The sequence below is a fragment of the Arachis ipaensis genome, chromosome B01 (genome assembly GCF_000816755.2).
Source record: "Arachis ipaensis cultivar K30076 chromosome B01, Araip1.1, whole genome shotgun sequence".
Taxonomy (NCBI): Eukaryota; Viridiplantae; Streptophyta; class Magnoliopsida; order Fabales; family Fabaceae; genus Arachis; species Arachis ipaensis.
Window position 1 is genome coordinate 117,690,721 of NC_029785.2, and position 18,591 is coordinate 117,709,311.

An 18,591-nucleotide genomic window follows, 5' to 3' on the forward strand; every position below is an offset into this window, starting at 1 on the left:
CACACTTACTTTTATTAATGTCACAATAATTCACTCGCTCCATTCTAGTGAGTAACCTCATTCCAACAATTTAGGCTTCTTTGTTTTTCTGCGTTTACTTTTCTTACTATCCGGTCTTCTATTTTTAAGATAGAGTCATTATAAGCCAAAACGGACGCGGGAAAGAGAACACGCAGCAAACCGGTTGATCTACCAGCTGAAGGTGGCAATCCGGAGAGTCGTCGTACCCCCTTGCTCATATTTGAATGCACCGAGAACGATGCAAACTTTTAAGTGTGGGGAGGTCGTCCGACCAATCGGCATTTTTGGGTGACAAGTTTCTAATCCCGACACTCTTGCATTTCATTCTTAGGTCTTTTAGGATTTTTAGTTGTATTTTCTTATTTTTGCGTATATATACACAATAAGCTTAGTCAAAATAATAAAATTTTTAAGATTTCTATCTATAGGACACCTCAACTGATTTGAGTGAAAGCTTTTCTTTAGAACTTGCTTGAATTATATATCTTGTGGATCATGTCTTTGAGCTAAGGACACAAACTTGTGAGTTTTGAGCCTAATAGTGTGGTTACATCTTATAACCACTTGTCTTCCTTCTTGTGTTCATTATTCTCTTTCTATAATTGTAATCTTTGATTTGTTTGATTCTTTATGTCCATTATTTTGTGTAGACATGCATTTATATGATTGAGGCCATTGTTTCACTAGCTCACTCATCCAAATAAGCCTACCTTTTACCTTCTATTGTTAGCCAAATTTGAGCATATGCTTAACCCAATTGTTCTTTATTTTATCACATTACAAGTCTAAAGTGAAAAATAATAAAAGTCCCTAGTTTGAATCTTTGATTGGCTTAGCCTAGTGAGAGTGTTTATTATTCAAGTTTGGGGAGATTTGGAAACATTGGTTGGGATAAAAGGGTGCTTTGTATTTTTATATTTGGGAATTGGGTGCGTGCTCATGTATTAATCAAATATTAGACCTTACGCATTGATGTTCTTGTATATAGAAAGAAAAAAATGAGAAAAACAAAAGAAGAAAGAAAAAATATATGGAAAAGAAAAGGAAAAAAATAGAAAAGAAAGAAAAAGAAAAAAGAAAAAAAAAATAAAAAGGGGACAAAATGTCCCAAAATAAAGTTCAATAAAGAATCAATGCATAAGTGTTGTGAAATGAAAAGAAAATGCATGAGTATGTAAAAAAGTGAGAAGAACGGGTAGTTAGGTTAGCTTTGAATTGTATAGGTTGTCATAGGTGTTAGGTGGGAAGTTTAAGCTTGTCAAAGATTCAAATTTCAAGCCCACTTGACTAAATATGCATCCTACCTTTACCCTAATCCCATTACAACCGATGAATAAGACCTCATGACATTTGTATGCATGCATGGAATAAATGATGATTGTTAGATGAAAAATAAATCTTGGAAAGCATGATTAGGGGAGAATTGAGTGAATCGACCCTAAACACTTGAGCGACTAGAGTGCAAACACTTCCGGTGAGGGTTCGATTGCTCAATTACATGTTTCCACCTAGAATCATCACTCTTCATGCAAGTTTGTAAAAATATTTACTAGCTCAATTCAATTGTGGTTTGGCTTGGTTGTTAATACCTTTAGCCCTTGTGCTTATATATGTTTTCTTGGGAATTGATTTATTTTGACCAAGCAATTGCCTTCATGTAGATAGTTGCATATAGTTTAGGTTGCATCTAGTTAGTTTACATTGAATAAATGTTGATACCCTTTGTTTCCTTCTTGATTCTAGCATGAGGACATGCTAGGTTTAAGTGTGGGGAGGTTGATAAACCCCATTTTTAGGGTTTATCTGGTGCTTAATTTAGGGGATTTTATGACTTTTTTCCCACATTTATTCAATGAAATAGCATGATTTCATGATTGTCTCCTAATTTGTGCTTGAGTGTGAAAATATGCTTTGTAGGCCCTTAATTGCTAATTTTAATTCACCTTTGATTCCACTAGATGCCTTGATATGTGTGTTAGCGATTTTAGGTTGAAAAGGCTAGGAATGGATCAAAGGAATGGAGAGAAAAGCATGCAAAGTGGAGAAATAATGAAAAAGTAAGGATTTGGGATGAGATCAACGACGCGCAAGCGCAGCAGATGCACACACGTAGACTGTGACGTCGCATGGCGACGCGTACGCGTATATGACACGTACGCGTGGAAAGGAAATTGTCAAGAGACTCGTACGCGTACATGGCGCGTACGCGTCGGTGTTCGCACATGACCCACTTAAAGTGAATCCGCTGGGGGCGAATTCTGGGCTTCCCAGGCCCAAATCCAACTCATCTCTGATGCTATTTAACCCAAGGACTGAAGAGGAATCACATGTCTAGTCATCATTAGTTTAGTTTTAGTTTAAGTTTTGGAGGAAAAGTTAGTTTCTAGAGAGAGAAACTCTCTCTTCTCTCTAGAATTAGGATTAGGATTAGGTTTTAGTTCTCTTCTCTTAGATCTAGATCTACTTCTTCTCTTGCTTCAATTTTCCTTTTGCTTTATGGATTTTTATGTAGATCTTTATTTCTCCTTCAATGCAATTTATGATTTCCATGCTTTTTCATGTTTGATTTGATTTTCTATTATGGATTTATTGCCTTTGTAGTTAGATCTCTCTTTAATTCTTGCAATTCATATTTATCTTTATTGCCTTTTATGTGTCTGATAAAATGCTTCTTTTAGCTTTAGTGTAGATTTTATTCCTCTTGGCCTAGGTAGAGTAATTAGTGACTCTTGAGTTATCTAATTCTCTTGTTGATTGATAATTAGAAGTTGCTAATTGATTTGAATGCCACTAAAGCTAGTCTTTCATCATGATTAGGCTAGGACTTGTGGACTCAAGTTAATCCATCCACTTGACTTTCCTCCATGGTTAGGGGTTAACTAAGTGGGAGCAATGGACAATTGTTGTCACAATTGAGTAGGATAACTAGGATAGGACTTCTAGTTCTCATTCCTTGCCAAGAGCTTTGTTAGATGTTAGTTTATTTTCCTTGCCATTTATATTTCTTGTCTATTAATTCAAAAACCCCAACCATACTTCATAGCCAATAACAAGAACACTTTATTACAATTCCTAGGGAGAACGACCCGAGGTTTGAATACTTCGGTTATTAATTTAGGGGGTTTGTTACTTGTGACAAACAAATTTTTGTATGAAAGGATTATTGTTGGTTTAGGAACTATACTTGCAACGAGATTTCATTTCTGAAATTCTATACCATCAAAAATCTATTCAACACACACATCACTGTGCGTATGCATGACTGCATGAACTTTCGATCGTGCGTACACACGCATCATTGTGCGTACACACACTTGCTGAAAAGCTCCAAACTCCATTTCTTCACGAATTCTCCACTTTTGCATGCTTTTTCTTCACTTCTCCAATCCATATTAGCCTTGTAAGCCTGAAATCATTCAACAAATATATCAAGACATCAAATAGAATTAAAATGAATAAAATTTAGCAATTAAGGGCTTAAAAAGCATGTTTTCACTTTTAGACATAATTTAGGAAGAAATCATAAAACTATGCTATTTCAATGGATAAATATGAGAAAAGTTAATGAAATCCACTCAATTAAAGAAAATAAATATCATGAAATGTGGATTCATCAATCGTCACTAGTGTGGAACATCCTGAAGCCAATGAACAAGCGAAAGCAGCAAACAAAGTCATTTTTGTAGGATTGAAAAGAAGGTTAGACACAATGAAGAGAAAATGGGCTAAGAGCTACTACATATCCTATGGGCATATCGTATGAAACCTCAATTAACTGAAGTCACTTTTTTTACTCGACATAATAGAAGGTATGATCCCAGTAGAGGTAAACGAAGAAAGCCTACATGTCCAATTTTACAAGGAGGTTAGAAACATCAAGCCTTGCAAAGAAGAGCTTGAGTCATTGCCCGAGGTCTGAGAAGAAGCTAAGATTAAAAAGGAGGTCATGAAGTAAAGAATGACAATCAGATACAATAGAAAGTTCATCAAGAGAAGTTCCAATGAATATGACCTCATCCTAATTTAAAATGACATCGGAGCACTAACTCTCGGGGAAGGAAAGCTTGTAGCAAATTGAAAAGGTCCTTACAAGGTTGTACAAGTCCTAGGAAGGGGATACTACCAAATCTCCTATCTATACGGCAACGAAATTCCAAGATCATGGCATGCTTTCAACCTTAGAAGATACTATAGCTAGATAGAAAACCTTACTTCTTGGTGTACTTTTTTTTCTGACTTCATGAATTTTTTTTTTCATAGGATTTTACTAAAGGAAATTAATGAGGTATCAAAGCAGGGGCTACGAGTGAAAACTTGTAAAACTCTTAGTAGCAACTAATGCATATATTGTAAAATTGCTTCATCAATAAAAAAAGCAAATTCATTCAACTATTTTCTCTTTTTTATTCGTTAATCGCACCCACTCAAGCTTGAAAAAAATACAAAAGCTATGACCGACCTCATCTCGTTGGCACCAAAGTGACGAGTTTCGAGTTGGGATGTAGGAGTTATATACACAATCTATGATCAAAATTGTAAAAAATAACTCGCAATCTAAGTTTTATAAAACAACAAACAAAAGCAACAACCAAGAAATAGGAAAATAAACATGTAGTTAAAAGGCTCTAAAAAAGAGAGTTAACATTGTACTTAAACTATTACAGAATAAAGTGTTCAAAATCCCATAACCCGAGCTATCAAATGTACAATATAAAAGGAAAAACTAAGTAAAGCCAGGAGTAGCTTCATCCTCAGTAGGCTGGGAGGCTTCGTCAATTGGAGCAGGAGCAGAAGAATAAGTCATAGGATCATCCAGCTCCTGCTCCTTTGGATAAGGATGATTTGACCATCGACCACAATCTTGTCGGGATCTATGATCGAGATATCGAGTCGGAAGACAAAACTTGAAATTGGGCTTTTAAGTTGTCTATTGTATCATCCAAGACCTTCATTGACATGTATTCCAAGTCCTCATTGATGATTATCAGTGGCTAAGAGAAGGGGGTTGAATCTTGGCCTCCTTTGTTGCTGAAAATTACTTTTTATTATTAACATAACTTAGGAGATATTTTTACTTTTGTCTCCTGTCGAGTAAAGAGACTCCATTTTTTGTCTCCTAAAATAGAAATAGAGTAGAGAAAAAAGAGTGACACCTAGATATATCCTGGTTCAGCTACTAAGTGCAATGTAGCCTACATCCAGTCTCCATCACAATTATGATAAAATTTCACTATCTTTTTCACAGGATTACAAACACCAATAATTCCCTAGGATTTATCCAATCCTATCTGGGATAAATCCAGATTCTAACCCAATCTGAATTTGACAAGGTCAAAACAAATAGAGAGAAGGCCGAATCTGAGACATGCAACTCACCTTCTTTTTCATCCTTTTTCTTCAAGCTCCATTGATCTTGTCCGTTGAGCTTGACTTTGGCCCCAAGTTTTATTTTTGGGCTTAATGAGCTTCTGACCGTGTTTGACTACACTGTCTCTATGGTTGCTTCATTTGAGCTTAAGGCTCGGTAGATTTCTTCACAGTTCCTTGGTGTAGCACAAATGGGAAAAGAAGCCTTTTGACATTCTCAGACCAAATGAGAATAGCTTCTTGGTTATAGTCCTTCTTCTTTGCTTAGATTTAGAAACAATCTTTTTCTCTTTCTCCATAACCTAGCTTCTACAGTTTCTTTTTCTTCTTTCTTCTTCGTTGAGTAACGTGACCGAAAGAGAGAGGAGAGAGAAGAGTGTGTTTGGCTTTTGGTGGAAGCTTCAAAAAAATTAATTGAAATGAATTTTGGGTTCAAGTTTTCTGAATGGTGACCTAGTGAAGAGTGTGGCTTTGGCTTTGTGATCACCGAATTGGACTTGGGATGATTTAGGCCATCTTTCTTTTTTTTTCTCTAATTTGGTTCAGAGGCTTGTTATAAGGCTTGGTTTAGTTATAATGGACCAAGGTTTGTTTTTGTGTGGGCTTGATGATTTGTTTCTTAGGCCATGTTTATTGGCTTCATTTTCTTGCACACTAAACCAACCAAATTACACAAACAATTGATAATTATCTAATAATGTTTGTTCATCACTTTAATCAAATATTAGTTTTCCAAATTCAACATTCATAATTTTACTTCATTTTCTCGAGCTCCTTCTCCAACTCGATTTTTTTGCCAAAAACTCATATATGGCTCTCCTTGGCCTTCTTTTTAGCCGCTAGCACTGCTTCGCAATCTGTGTCCACTTCACCATCTCTTTCAACATTGCATTGTCTGACCTAAGGTATATTTTTTAGTCTCAAGTTGATTTTTCTCCTTCTGGAGGGTCTCAACTTGAGTCCTCAACTCAGACAACTCAACTTTCATAACCCCGGGGAAAGGACTCTTTCAGCTTCTTCTGTATAGCTTGACACACAACAAAGGTACACTACCCTTTATCAAAGTTTCTAAATTCTTTTCCAACCCACATCATCAATAGCAACAACACTGCTAGGCATCACACATTCATCTACAAAATCCTGAGCATCAAAATCAGGATCAAAGAAGTTCTCATGTTTTCTACTAAGGGTCTTTCTCTTCCTAAAACCCCTTTCTCTGATGACTTCTTGGACTTATGAAACTTAGGAATAGGACGAAACTTAGGAGTAGCCTTAGGAGCCTATACCTCTGGCCGTGCTGCTTCAGGAACTAGTGAAGAAGTCGGAGAAGGACAGGATGCTTGTCTAATCTGCTGCATTTGTTGAGCCTTCTGGGCTTATTGCTGAGCAATATTCTTTTTGGAGGCTTTTAATCTTTTAAATGAAGCTGAAGAGCCAACTATTATCTTTGAAAACAGAAAAGACAATCTACAGTTAGAATAGATATAAGAAAAAGCAAGATATTTAATCTACAAAGACTTACCTAACTCGGTCCACACATAACTAGGCTTACTAATCAGTAAGATTTTGGTAGAAAGATGAGGAGATCAGCCCAACACTCTTGAAATATCTCTACCATCATAGTCTCTTCCTCAGCCAAGTCATTCAAATAATAATGAACAACATCGGGTTTAGAGTCCCAATACAAATGAAACATATATTCCAACTTGTCTTTTAACCAAAAATGTTGGAAGTCTCCCTTAGGCTAAAGCTTAAAATAATAGTTCTTAAATAATGAAAGGATTTCTCAAAAATGGAAAAAATTTTATGATCTTGTTGAGCTCGAAAAGATGCCTATTGTTGTCTTTTGGTTAAGCTAAAAAGTCTGATAAGGTAAAAGAAATAAAAGAAAACTTGGAGAAAAAAAAGGAAGTCTAAAGACATGGTATACAACCTGGTAAATGCACATGAAACTCCAAGAATTTGGGTAAAGTTGAGAAGGAACTACTTTAATTTGGTGGCAAAAACAACATCCATTTCGAACTCGATAAAAGGGATCTTAATTCCTATCCTATCAAAGAAGCATTCATAAATATTTATGTAATGAGGTTCCGAATTGTCAAGCAAAGGGTAACATACTCTCTCATTAGGTTAGGTGCTACCAGATCATAGTTCTCCTCCTCATTTTGATTTTTACAAAAAGTCTGAGTAAGTTGGAACTCTTCTAACATTTTCGTGTACTGACGGAGGAAAAATGTCGGTAAAGATTTTCACAAAAATATTGCGTTGCAAGTATAGTTCTAAACCGACAATTAAACCTCAATCAACGTTTAGATTGTTTGTCACAAATACAAACCCAATAAAATTAACCGAAGTATTCAAACCTCGGGTCGTCTCTCAAGGAATTACAGGGAAGTGTAGTTTATTATTGGTTATGGGGAAGTATATTTTTGGGATTTTTTTGAAATAAAGAACAAGAAAGTAAAATGGCAAAAAAATAAACTAATAACTAAGAAAGCTCTTAGCAAGGACAGAGAATTAGAAGTTCTATCCTCATTATTATCGTCAATTGTGATGGTAAATGTGAATTGTCTTCACTTAGTTAACCTCTAACCAATAGAGGAAGGTCAAGTGCATATAATTAGCTTGAGTTCACAAGTCCTAGTCAACTCATAGTGAGAGACTAGCTTTGGTGAAGTTCAAGCTAACCGACAATCTTCAATCACCAATCAACAAAAGACTTTTGATAACACAAGAGTCTCTAAATAATCAATCCAAGTCAAGAACATAAAAATCTAAATTAAAATCCACCCAAGCATTTTATCAAACACTTGGAAGGTACAAAATAAAAGCATAGAAAATTATCAAGACATAGCAAAATCTAAGACCAACAATTGCAAGAGAAAACAATAACAACAAATTAAAGAAAGCAATCATAAACATGGGAACATAAATTGCATTAATATGGATTAAAGGAAATAAGAAGAATTCATAAACTAAATTGGCAACATAAAGAAATCAACGAGAGAAATAGATAAACTAAAGTACTAGAACAAATAAAAGTAGAAGAAAAACTAAATTAAAGTAAGGTAGAAATCTGAATTTGAGAAGGAACAAGACTAAAAACCCTAAAACCTAGAGAGAGGAGAGAGCCTCTCTCTCTATAAAACTACATCTAAAACCTAAAATTGAATGAATGAAAAGTGAATGATTGATCCTCCCTTCCTTCCCCACTCTGCAACCTCTAATATGTATTTTCGGGCCTAAAACTGGGTCAAAATTATCTCAGAAATTGCCCCCAGCGAATTCTGTAAATTGCAGCACGTGATGCTCGTCACGCGTACGCATCAGCCACGCGTACGCGTCGTTGAACTTTTCACTTGGTCACGCGTAGGCGTCGGCCACGCGTGCACGTCGTATGTCTGCTGCACCAGTCACGCAAACGCGTCGCCCATGCGTACGCGTCGCTACCAGCTTCTGAAATTCTCAATTTCTTGTGTTCCTTCCACTTTTGCATGCTTCCTTTCCATCCTATAAGCCATTCCTTCCCTATAAACCCTGAAAATACTTAACAAACATATCACGGCATCAATGGTAATAAAAAAGGATTAAAATTAGCAAATTTAAGGCCAAAGAAGCATGTTTTCAATCATAGCACAAAATTAGAAAGGAAAATGTAAAACATGTGAATTATATGAATAAGTGTGAGAATAATGGATAAAATCCACTCAATTCAATACAAAATAAATCATAAAATAGTGGTTTATCAATCTCCCCACACTTAAACATTAGCATGTCCTCATGCTAAACTCAAGAGAAGCTATAAAGGAGGTGAAGAGGAATGGTAGAACTTAAGAAAATGCAACATATCTATATGAATGCAACTAAATGTAAAATGCTTTTACCGACTTGGTTAAAAGTAAATAGAATCAAACTTAAAACACAAGAAAATCATAATTTAGAATGCATTTACCAAGAGAATCTCCAGAAATCAAAACAAAAAACATCAAGAAGACAAAATGGTTTTAAGAAGATCAAATATTTTCTATAAAGGGAAATGTAAAAATGATGGGACACAATCTTTTACTAAAGAAAATACATGAAATGCAAGAAATGCATAGAAAACAACAACATTCATACATACAGAAAAATAAAAAAATATATATAATAATAGTAACCTTGAAGATGAAGATGGCACGGAAGAGTATGGTTAACGAAGCCCTGGAAAGCCCAAGGATGGAGGAAGAAAAGCTGGAGAGATTAAACGAAGAATACTGAATGTTTGCGAAATAGAAGAAATGGTAGAAGGAGAAGTATATATATATGGGCAAAAATGTAATTTTTTACTGATTTAAATACAATGCACGGTTACCAAGTCGAGTTCTCCAAGAATGTATGCAAACTTATATTAACAAATAACTGTGAAGATTCATCCTACACTTGCTTGAAGTACGACCTCTCTAAGCCTAACTTCCAACAGAAGCACTGTTCATACTCTAACCCAAAGAGTTATGGACCATGGACTCAATAAAGGTTGGCCCATTCTAAGAACAACCCATTAAGCTTGCGGATATAATCTAATAGGATCCTAGATCTACTAACCCGACTTGATCGGAGCACGGGTTCTATGACCAACGACTAACCCAACTCGTGCAACAAACAAAGCCTTGTCTCCCCACTATCCCAAATGTTACCTACAGGTAATCAAACATTACAACGTGGGATAACCTCCCTAAGAACAAAAAAAAATCACCCACTACTATAAGTGCAGATATACAAAAGTGATGGCTAAGTCATCATTTTCTCTATAAATACCCAATCAACTTCAGGTATTTTTCAAGCCCAATTCACTTAAACCTGCCTAAAACTCTTACTAATTTAAACAGAGTCCCTTGTAGGCTCCTTCCACCATCATCCATTCGTGAATGTTGGATAACTTCAATACCCTGGTGAACAGGTCAAAGCCTTCATTCAAAGGAGTCTGGACCTCACGTCTAGACCCATATAACTTTGGTTTCAAGTATTTTCTCATAGCAAAAGTCCTTTTGTAAAAACTTAATTTCTACTTGTAATATATTGTTTTAAGTGGTTTTCTGTTTAATTAAACAAGAAAGTTTTTCCTAGAGTAAATTTCATGCGCCTGAATCAAGGCCCTAAATACCACAATGTTTGTTCTCAAAATTGTACAACGAATACAATCACTCTTATACTAAAATCCAAAAAAAAAAATGAAAGAATTAATATCAAGCAACATTATAAATACTAGTGTATCAATAGACATACTATTTTTTTATTTATTAAATATGTGTAAAATAACAAAATAAATTAGTTGAGATGACATGTAATTTATAACAATTAAGAGATTTTAGGTTCAAGTATTAAAAATAGTAAAAAAGTATATATCTTTGTATGAATTATATATAACGAAAGATATTTTTAAAAAATAAAGTTAGACACTAACTCATTTTAAATTCTCATTATATACAATATAGTCTTATAGATATAGATAATCTGACCAAATTAAGATCAAGGAATCAATGACAAAATCTTTCATTATAAAATACCATTTTCATGCCATAAACATTTTTTGGGTTTCATTGGCTACCGAATTTGATTAAGTGGCTCCAAACTCACCTACCTATAACATCATGGATATTTAGAAATCACACAACTATTCCATTAACTTAAGAAATAATATACCAAAATAATAGCAATACCTCTCAATTAGGAAAAATTGGCGCTGGTCAAATCCCTCCAATCAACACAAAGGTATATGTTGATATGCCCAAGAGAGAAGTAATCCACAACATCCACCTACGTTCTGCTGATGGTAATCTGTGGCACGACATATCTAGCTTTATAACCACACCAACACAGCTGACTCCCATGACAATCTCCCACATCGATCGAGGTCATCTAATATAGACAACCACTTCATGTGCACGTGAGAGTCAGAGGCATCCAGAAACAAAATACCTTTGATAATCTGCATGATGTGTCTTTTGCTGTACCACAGCAGGTGTCTTCCGTTGGGTACTATATTACGAAATCAAGTGAGATTGACAGCCCACTTACTCTGTGACTGTCTATCATGGGTCCAGAACAATACCAAGCAGCTCCTCATAGAGGTCCTCAATAGAGTGCCCATCATAGAACTCCTCCCGTCCACTGATGCAGCCGTTGACTGGATCTCCATCAATGTTGAGTCCTAATTGATACTCCACGTCCCGCAGGTGATAGTCATCTCTCTACATGACAGGTAAAAAGTATGGGACTCAGGATGCCATCTTTCGATCAAATCAGTGACCAATACCCAGTCATAGTCTCACTCTATCATATATGTTACATGCTCAAATCCTCCTAGTCTAAGGTGTGTCTTAATCTTCTCGGGAGAATCTTGTAGTAAATTTCTTCTCGTATGCAATACTGAGTTCCTTACTAATTAAATCAATGAGTCAGACAAAACAGAGGCCACAAGTAATAAGACAAATTTTAAACATATAAAAGACATAAGTTATAAAGTATATTGCTCGGCCAAGTCTGCCAGCAATTTGGTCAATCCGATTTTGTCTATAAAAGGTATCCTTGTAACTTAACATATTTTTGCCATCAAACTACACTATAATAGAATAAATTAGAATAAAATAATTTAAAATTAACTAATCTATTATCAAACATATTCGAAATAAATCTAAATACAAAAACCATAAATTATAATTTTACTCTAAACCATAATTAGCTCAAATGAAACAATAATATAACTAAAATAATTAAAAATTAACTAATTATCAAACACATTGGAAACAAATATAACCACCTAAACCATAAATTATCATTTTACTCTAAATCATAATTAGTTCAAATACAAAAATAATCTAAATAAAATTTTTCATTAACTAGCATCTATTAATCTCCTACCAAAATTACATGCGCGTTTGACATTATCTAAACTAACTATATCATCTAATTATCAAACTAAATAATTATCAAACTAACTATAACTAACATGAAAATTTAATCTAACTAAACAAACATGTTAAAACTATAAAATAATACAACAATAAATTAAATTCAAAAGGAATAGAAGAACATAATTACCTGAAATTAACGAATTAAAGAGATAAAAAGATGAAAAACAGCCAAAATAAAAAATAAGACAAAAAAACATGAGAGTGAATAATAAACAGTGAAAAGCGAAATGTGAGGAGACCTCAAATTCTTATATTTGAGCGAATTTGTTTGAAGTTCGTCGAGAAAGACGGTGAATCTTGTGAAAATGACAAGGCTCATGCGAGTGGAGCGACAAATTTGCTCCAATTAATTCGAGAGCTTTTAATTATTTACCAATATTTTAAGGTAAATGCTATCCTACCCCTCTCTAAAGTAACATGTAAGTTATCTTTTCTGACGTGTCACATTCTAATTGGGTGTTTATTTTAACCTGAGTTACTTTCTCCACTCTTTCATCGTCATTGCGCCTCCCAAACATCACCGTTTCATTGGTGTTTCGTTTTCTCTTCCAAAATCATTCTTCTAGAAAAAGTATTCCAACTCTATCTAATTGTGTTTACTCCTCTTCACTTCTTCGTCGTCGTCATTACGCCTCTCAAGCATCACCGTCTCATCGGGGGTCTTATTTTCTCTTCCCAAATCATTCTTCCAAAAAAGAAGGTACTCCAACTCTCTCTAATTGCGTTTACTCCTCCCCACTCCTTTGTCGTCGTTGTGCCTCCTAGGCACTATTTGTTTAGTGGGTGTGTCCACCAAATTTTGAGACACGGTGACACACTCACACCCATGTTTTATGTTTAGTTTTCAAATACATAAAATAAGCAAAGACACGATGGTACACATTGGTACACAAATACATAAAATTTGTGTACTGCCATTTTATTGAGACACTAAGACACAAAGGTTAAGACATAAGTTTTTCCACTTTTATCCTTAATAGTAGTGACTGTGGTGATTTTTTTGGGAGATAAGAATAATATTGATATTTGCAATTTATATTTTGTCTTGTGCATAGTTACCAAATAAAGTAAAAATTGTGTGTCTCCTTTATGTATATGTCTTCAATATTTGTGTATTTGTGTCTATATCTTCACCCATACATAAACCACACTGTCTTATTGGGTGTTCCATTTTCTTCTTCTGTCAGATTGTCATCGTCTTCCAAAGATATTATTAACTCTCATGAGATTAAAGTAACTCAAGTTAAAATAAACACTCAATTAAAATATGAATCATCAAATAGGATAACTTATATGTTACTTTAGAGAGTTTAGGATACCATTCATTATATTTTAATGTTTGAGTTAAAAAAAACTAAAGAAATCTAAGACTTAGTTGGAATAAAATGCTTAATTAATTTTTTTTGAAAAAAAATAAATAATAAATACTTATATTAAAAATAATTTATAAATAAATTATTTTGTGTTTGATTTTTTAATTTTAAAATTACTTAAATGAAGGGAAAATAGAAAAGTATGTATGGGACCCACTTAAAAGTTTTCACGTCAAAATTGGGCAGAAAAGTGAGATAGAAAGAAAATTATGAGTAAAAAGACAAATTTACCCTTTTAATTATCGAAATTAAATTCTCTAATTTCAATCTTTCCAAAAGAAGGGAACACCTATTTTCCTGTTCATTGTTACTTGTTTTTGCGTTTTTGTTATATTTGTGTATATTTAAAAAGAATGATATATATTTTATTTATGACATTAAAAAATAACATAAAAAGATAAATTCAAAAAAATATTATTGTTAATAAAAATAACAAGTTAAAATTTTGAAATGTAACTGTAATTACTTTTTTTTATTTGAAAAATAATTTAAATACACTGGTATAAGATAATTTACATATAATGTAGAAAAAGGTATTAAGGTAATTTCATTTGGTTATGATTTTCTCTCTTCTTATTTTTCTTTCCATCCAAACAAAAAAAAAATTTCTTCTATTATTTTTTCATCTATTTTTTCTTCTCCAAACAACATAAAAAAAAGGGCAATTTATCTAAATAAATAAATTGGGTGAAAGCTTTACTCAAATACACAAAACAGAAATTCTTTATGTACATGTGCATTTTTACACTTCTATGTAAATCGTGGAAAGTTACCACGGTTTATGATTTTAACATAAACTGTGACAAACTACCACGAATTATGGTGTTTGTGGTTTGTGTGTAAACCGTAGCAAGCTCCACGAAGAGAGAAAGCTAAGCATAAACCGTGACAGGCTCCCAAAGTTTATGAAGGAGGAATTTTTATCATAAACCATTTATTTTTAGATATTTGATTGCATCAATGTGGTATCATTTAGACTGTGCATGATAATTGCATCAATGTGGTATCATAAATTTAAGAAATAAATTAAACTAGTTTTATTTTATATATGAGTGTCCATTTGGATGATTATGCTATTTTAATTTACATTACATTTAAATAGTAGAAAAAATATAATCTAAATCTATAATTTTTGCCTGTAGTCCAAATTGAACCAATTTTAATAATAAAATTATATAACTTTGATAAAAAAAAATAGTAAAAAAAATAAATTTTATCATATTACCACTTTAACTACTCATACATTCATATCACCACTTTAACTACTCATACATATATATGTAAGTAATGACATTATAATATATATATAAAAATATTATTAATTTAAATTGGACCAAATTCTTAAAAATAAAACATTTCAAATAATAGAAAAGATGGACGGTTTTATATAATAGAAAAGATAGACGTTTTAAAAATGGAACACTATTAACACAATTAAAATACGATTATTAAAATACCATTATTAAAAAATACGGTGTGCTAACTCATACAAATTAAAATATGGGAATCATGAAGTGAAGTTAATGCACGATAAATAAAACACAAAAAAAAAAAGAGAAGAGAATTGGCAAACGGTTATCTCCTATTTTTTCTTTGTTTTATTTATCCCCATCAACTTCTCTTAACAATTGGCGAACAGTTATTTCTTATTCTTTTTCTGTTTTATTTATCTCCTTAACACACAATTAAAACTGATGGGTGTGCGGGAACGCCGCTGAATTCTGTCACAATTATCATGCGCAGTCTAAATGATACCACATTGATGCAATCAAACATCTAAAAATAAATGGTTTATGATAAAAATTCCTCATTCATAAACCGTGGGAGCCTGCCACGGTTTATGCTTAGCTTTCTCTCTTCGTAAACCGTTGGAGCTTGCCACGGTTTACACACAAACTACAAACACCATAATCCGTGGTAGCTTACCACAGTTTATGTTAAAATTAGAAACCGTAGTAGTTTCCCACAATTTACATAGAAACGTGAAAATGCACATATATGTAAAAAATTTCTGTTTTATATATTTAAGTAAAACTTTCACCCAATTTATTTATTTGGATAAATTACCCTAAAAAAAAATAAACTTTTTCTTTCATTTCCTTTCCTTCCATTTTCTTTCTTCTCATTTTCCTTCCTCAATCCAAACAAAGGGTAAATGCTAAATGCAAAATCCCAATTCTTTCTTCGGGTGTTACTAAAATTTTCACTTCTCCCGCTCCCAGCCAGTCACCAAGTCAGCCACCGTCCTCCTCTTCTCTCCGGCAGTCCGACGCCTCCAGCCGCTCACTGTTCTTACGCCCTCTAATCTCTCTGCTTTCATCCCTTCACATTCACAGCTTCTTCATCCAAACAACAGAAGACTCTCAATCTTTTCAAAACCCAACTCCAAGCTCTCTCCCCTTCCCAACACTCTTCATCCCCTTCAGTATGTTCAAACACACACTCTCTCTTTTCTTTTCTTTATTTACTTGCAATTTGTGATATATGCTTTATTAGAGGCTTGTAGCCAAGTGTGACACTTTTGAAACCTATGCCGTTTCATTCAAAGATATTAGAACAATTTGTTTCTCTTTTTTTTATTAGTTTAAATAAGAGTTTGAGTTGTTGTTTGAGCATATTATTATCTGCCAGTATGTTTTTCTAGTTGGTTCTAGTTGTTGATACCAGGAAATATTATTCAAAATTTAGGGTTTTTGATTTTGCTACACAAACTGTTTGTTCCTTGAAGTATTAAAACCTTAGGTAGTCCGTGTGCATCATATTAATTCAATATAGTCCACATTTCTTTATACTCTTGACACTCTCACGGTGCATCAAAAGGAAAAACTTATTTATTATACTTTTTTTTTTTCACCAAAGATAGGAGACTCGAACCCGTAACCTCTTAATTGAGTATGGGGAGACTATGCCATTTGAGCTATTATTCATTGGCTATTTATTATACTGTTAGTGTGTTACTATTCTTTTTGGTGTATCATGTTGTTTAGTGTTTATTTATTGAATTTATTCTCAGTGTAAAAGAGTCAATCTTGTAAAGTAACTAATTTCCAAACTCACTACTTAAAAGTTTATCTAAACACATAATCTAATTGGTTACTGCACAAAACTCTTTACACTTTCAGCGTTTCAAAATTAAACACTTATTTATTATACTATTAACTATGATATTATTTCATTTCTTAACACCTCCATATAAACACTTGTGTGATTCTTGTATATTATGATTGCAGACACTTTCCAAGTGGAGACATCAGTAAAAAAATGGCTTCATTGAATAAGAAGGTTAGTCCTAGTAATGTTAATTTACCTAATGATCTTGTACTAAACATTCTGTCAAGATTGCCTGTGAAATCTTTGAAGCGATTTAGTTGCGTGCAAAAATCTTGGGCAAATTTACTTGAGGATCCTCATTTCGTCGACATGTATTATGAGAATTTAACTTCTAAAACCCGTGATTCATGTCTCCTCCTGAATCAACATGTACCAAATACTGTTGAAAGTAATTTGTTTTCACTTTTTGGAGAGAGGTATGAGAACAGAGTCAAATTTGATTGGCCATCTCCATTTCATCAGGATAACGAAACAGTTATAGTTGTTGGCTCTTGTGTTAATGGTACAATTTGTCTCCAGCAAGTCTCTATGATAGACACAACCACCAGCATCAAAGTATTATTATGGACCCCGAAAACTAAGGAATTTAAGGTTGTTCCTCCTTCTCTTACTGCTGAGCCTGAACTACGGTTTCAGATAACAATCACTGGTTTTGGTTATGATCATGTGACGGATGACTATAAGCTAATTCAAAATGTGCTTGTACATGCATTAAATAATGATTATGCAGAAGTAAATCCACCTCTTCCTGGTCAATTTTGGCAAATTTATAGTGTAAAAAGTAATTGTTGGAGGAACCTTGATCTTGAAATGACATGTGATGTGTTTCCACAATCAGTCGGTCTAGCTGTGTACTTGAACGGAGTATGCCATTGGTTGGCCATTGAAGATAATAATCAAGAGCCATATGACACAGAAGTGTTACTTGTGTCATTTGACATGAGCAGTGAGATGTTTGTTACTACACCGATCAGTCGATATAACCATCATGATTTTTGTGATAGATATTTGGTGGTGCTCAAAGAATCTGTTGCTGTAATTTCAACGTTTGAAGATAATAATTGCTTTGACGTATCAATTTTGGGTGAAGCTGGTGTTAAGGAATCATGGGTCAAACTTTTCACCGTTGGCCTGCCAACTTGTGTTGATCATCCTATTGGTGCTGGGAAGAATGGTGACATATTCTTCAGAAAATATGATGGTGAGTTGGTTTGGTATGATTTTAGCAGCAAGACGATTAAGGAAATTGGTATCAAGGGAGAGTTTTGTTACAGCCAAACTGTAATATTGTGATCTTAAGACTATTTTGGGAGACTTATGACTATTGTTATTATGATCTGTCTATAAAACTAAGATCAGTTTAGTTTGTTCTTACATTCACTCTTGCCACATACCCTATTGTGTTTTTCCAGGTAACAAAATATGAGAGGTATATGAACAAGGGTATTTTTGTAAGATGCTTATTGTTAAGCATAGAATGTATGAAGTAAATGACTACATTGATTGAATCTCAAATTTGTTTATATGACCCAGAAGAAAATACAAGTTTCGAGTCCTATAAATAATTGTGAAAAGATCAAAGTGATTCATTTTTCAATAACATTCTAGGCACATACTTGTCTTCTTAGATAAACCTGAATTTTGACTGTAATTACAACGAGAGAAACTGATGGTTATAAACTGAAGTAACCAACTTTTATAACTTATATTTATTAGAAGTGGGGAATTTTTTATATGTCAACCTCCAAATTAAACTTAGCTGTAGCTAA

The 18,591-nt window shown here is 33.6% G+C and overlaps 1 protein-coding gene across 3 annotated transcripts; it reads left to right on the forward strand.

Annotated features, from left to right (window-relative positions):
• LOC107619306 (F-box/kelch-repeat protein At3g06240-like) lies at positions 15,818–18,330 on the forward strand. 3 transcript variants are annotated; one of them, XM_021124034.1, is made up of 3 exons: positions 15,829–16,136; positions 16,942–16,993; positions 17,342–18,330. In XM_021124034.1, the coding sequence occupies exons 2-3, from the start codon at positions 16,973–16,975 to the stop codon at positions 18,113–18,115; spliced, it is 795 nt and encodes a 264-aa protein (XP_020979693.1). In that variant the 5' UTR covers positions 15,829–16,136; positions 16,942–16,972; the 3' UTR covers positions 18,116–18,330. The 3 variants fall into 3 exon arrangements, with proteins under 3 accessions (XP_016177050.1, XP_020979693.1, XP_020979689.1); XM_021124030.1 differs by having other exon boundaries at positions 15,830–16,136; positions 17,285–18,330; XM_016321564.2 differs by having other exon boundaries at positions 15,818–16,136; positions 16,942–18,330.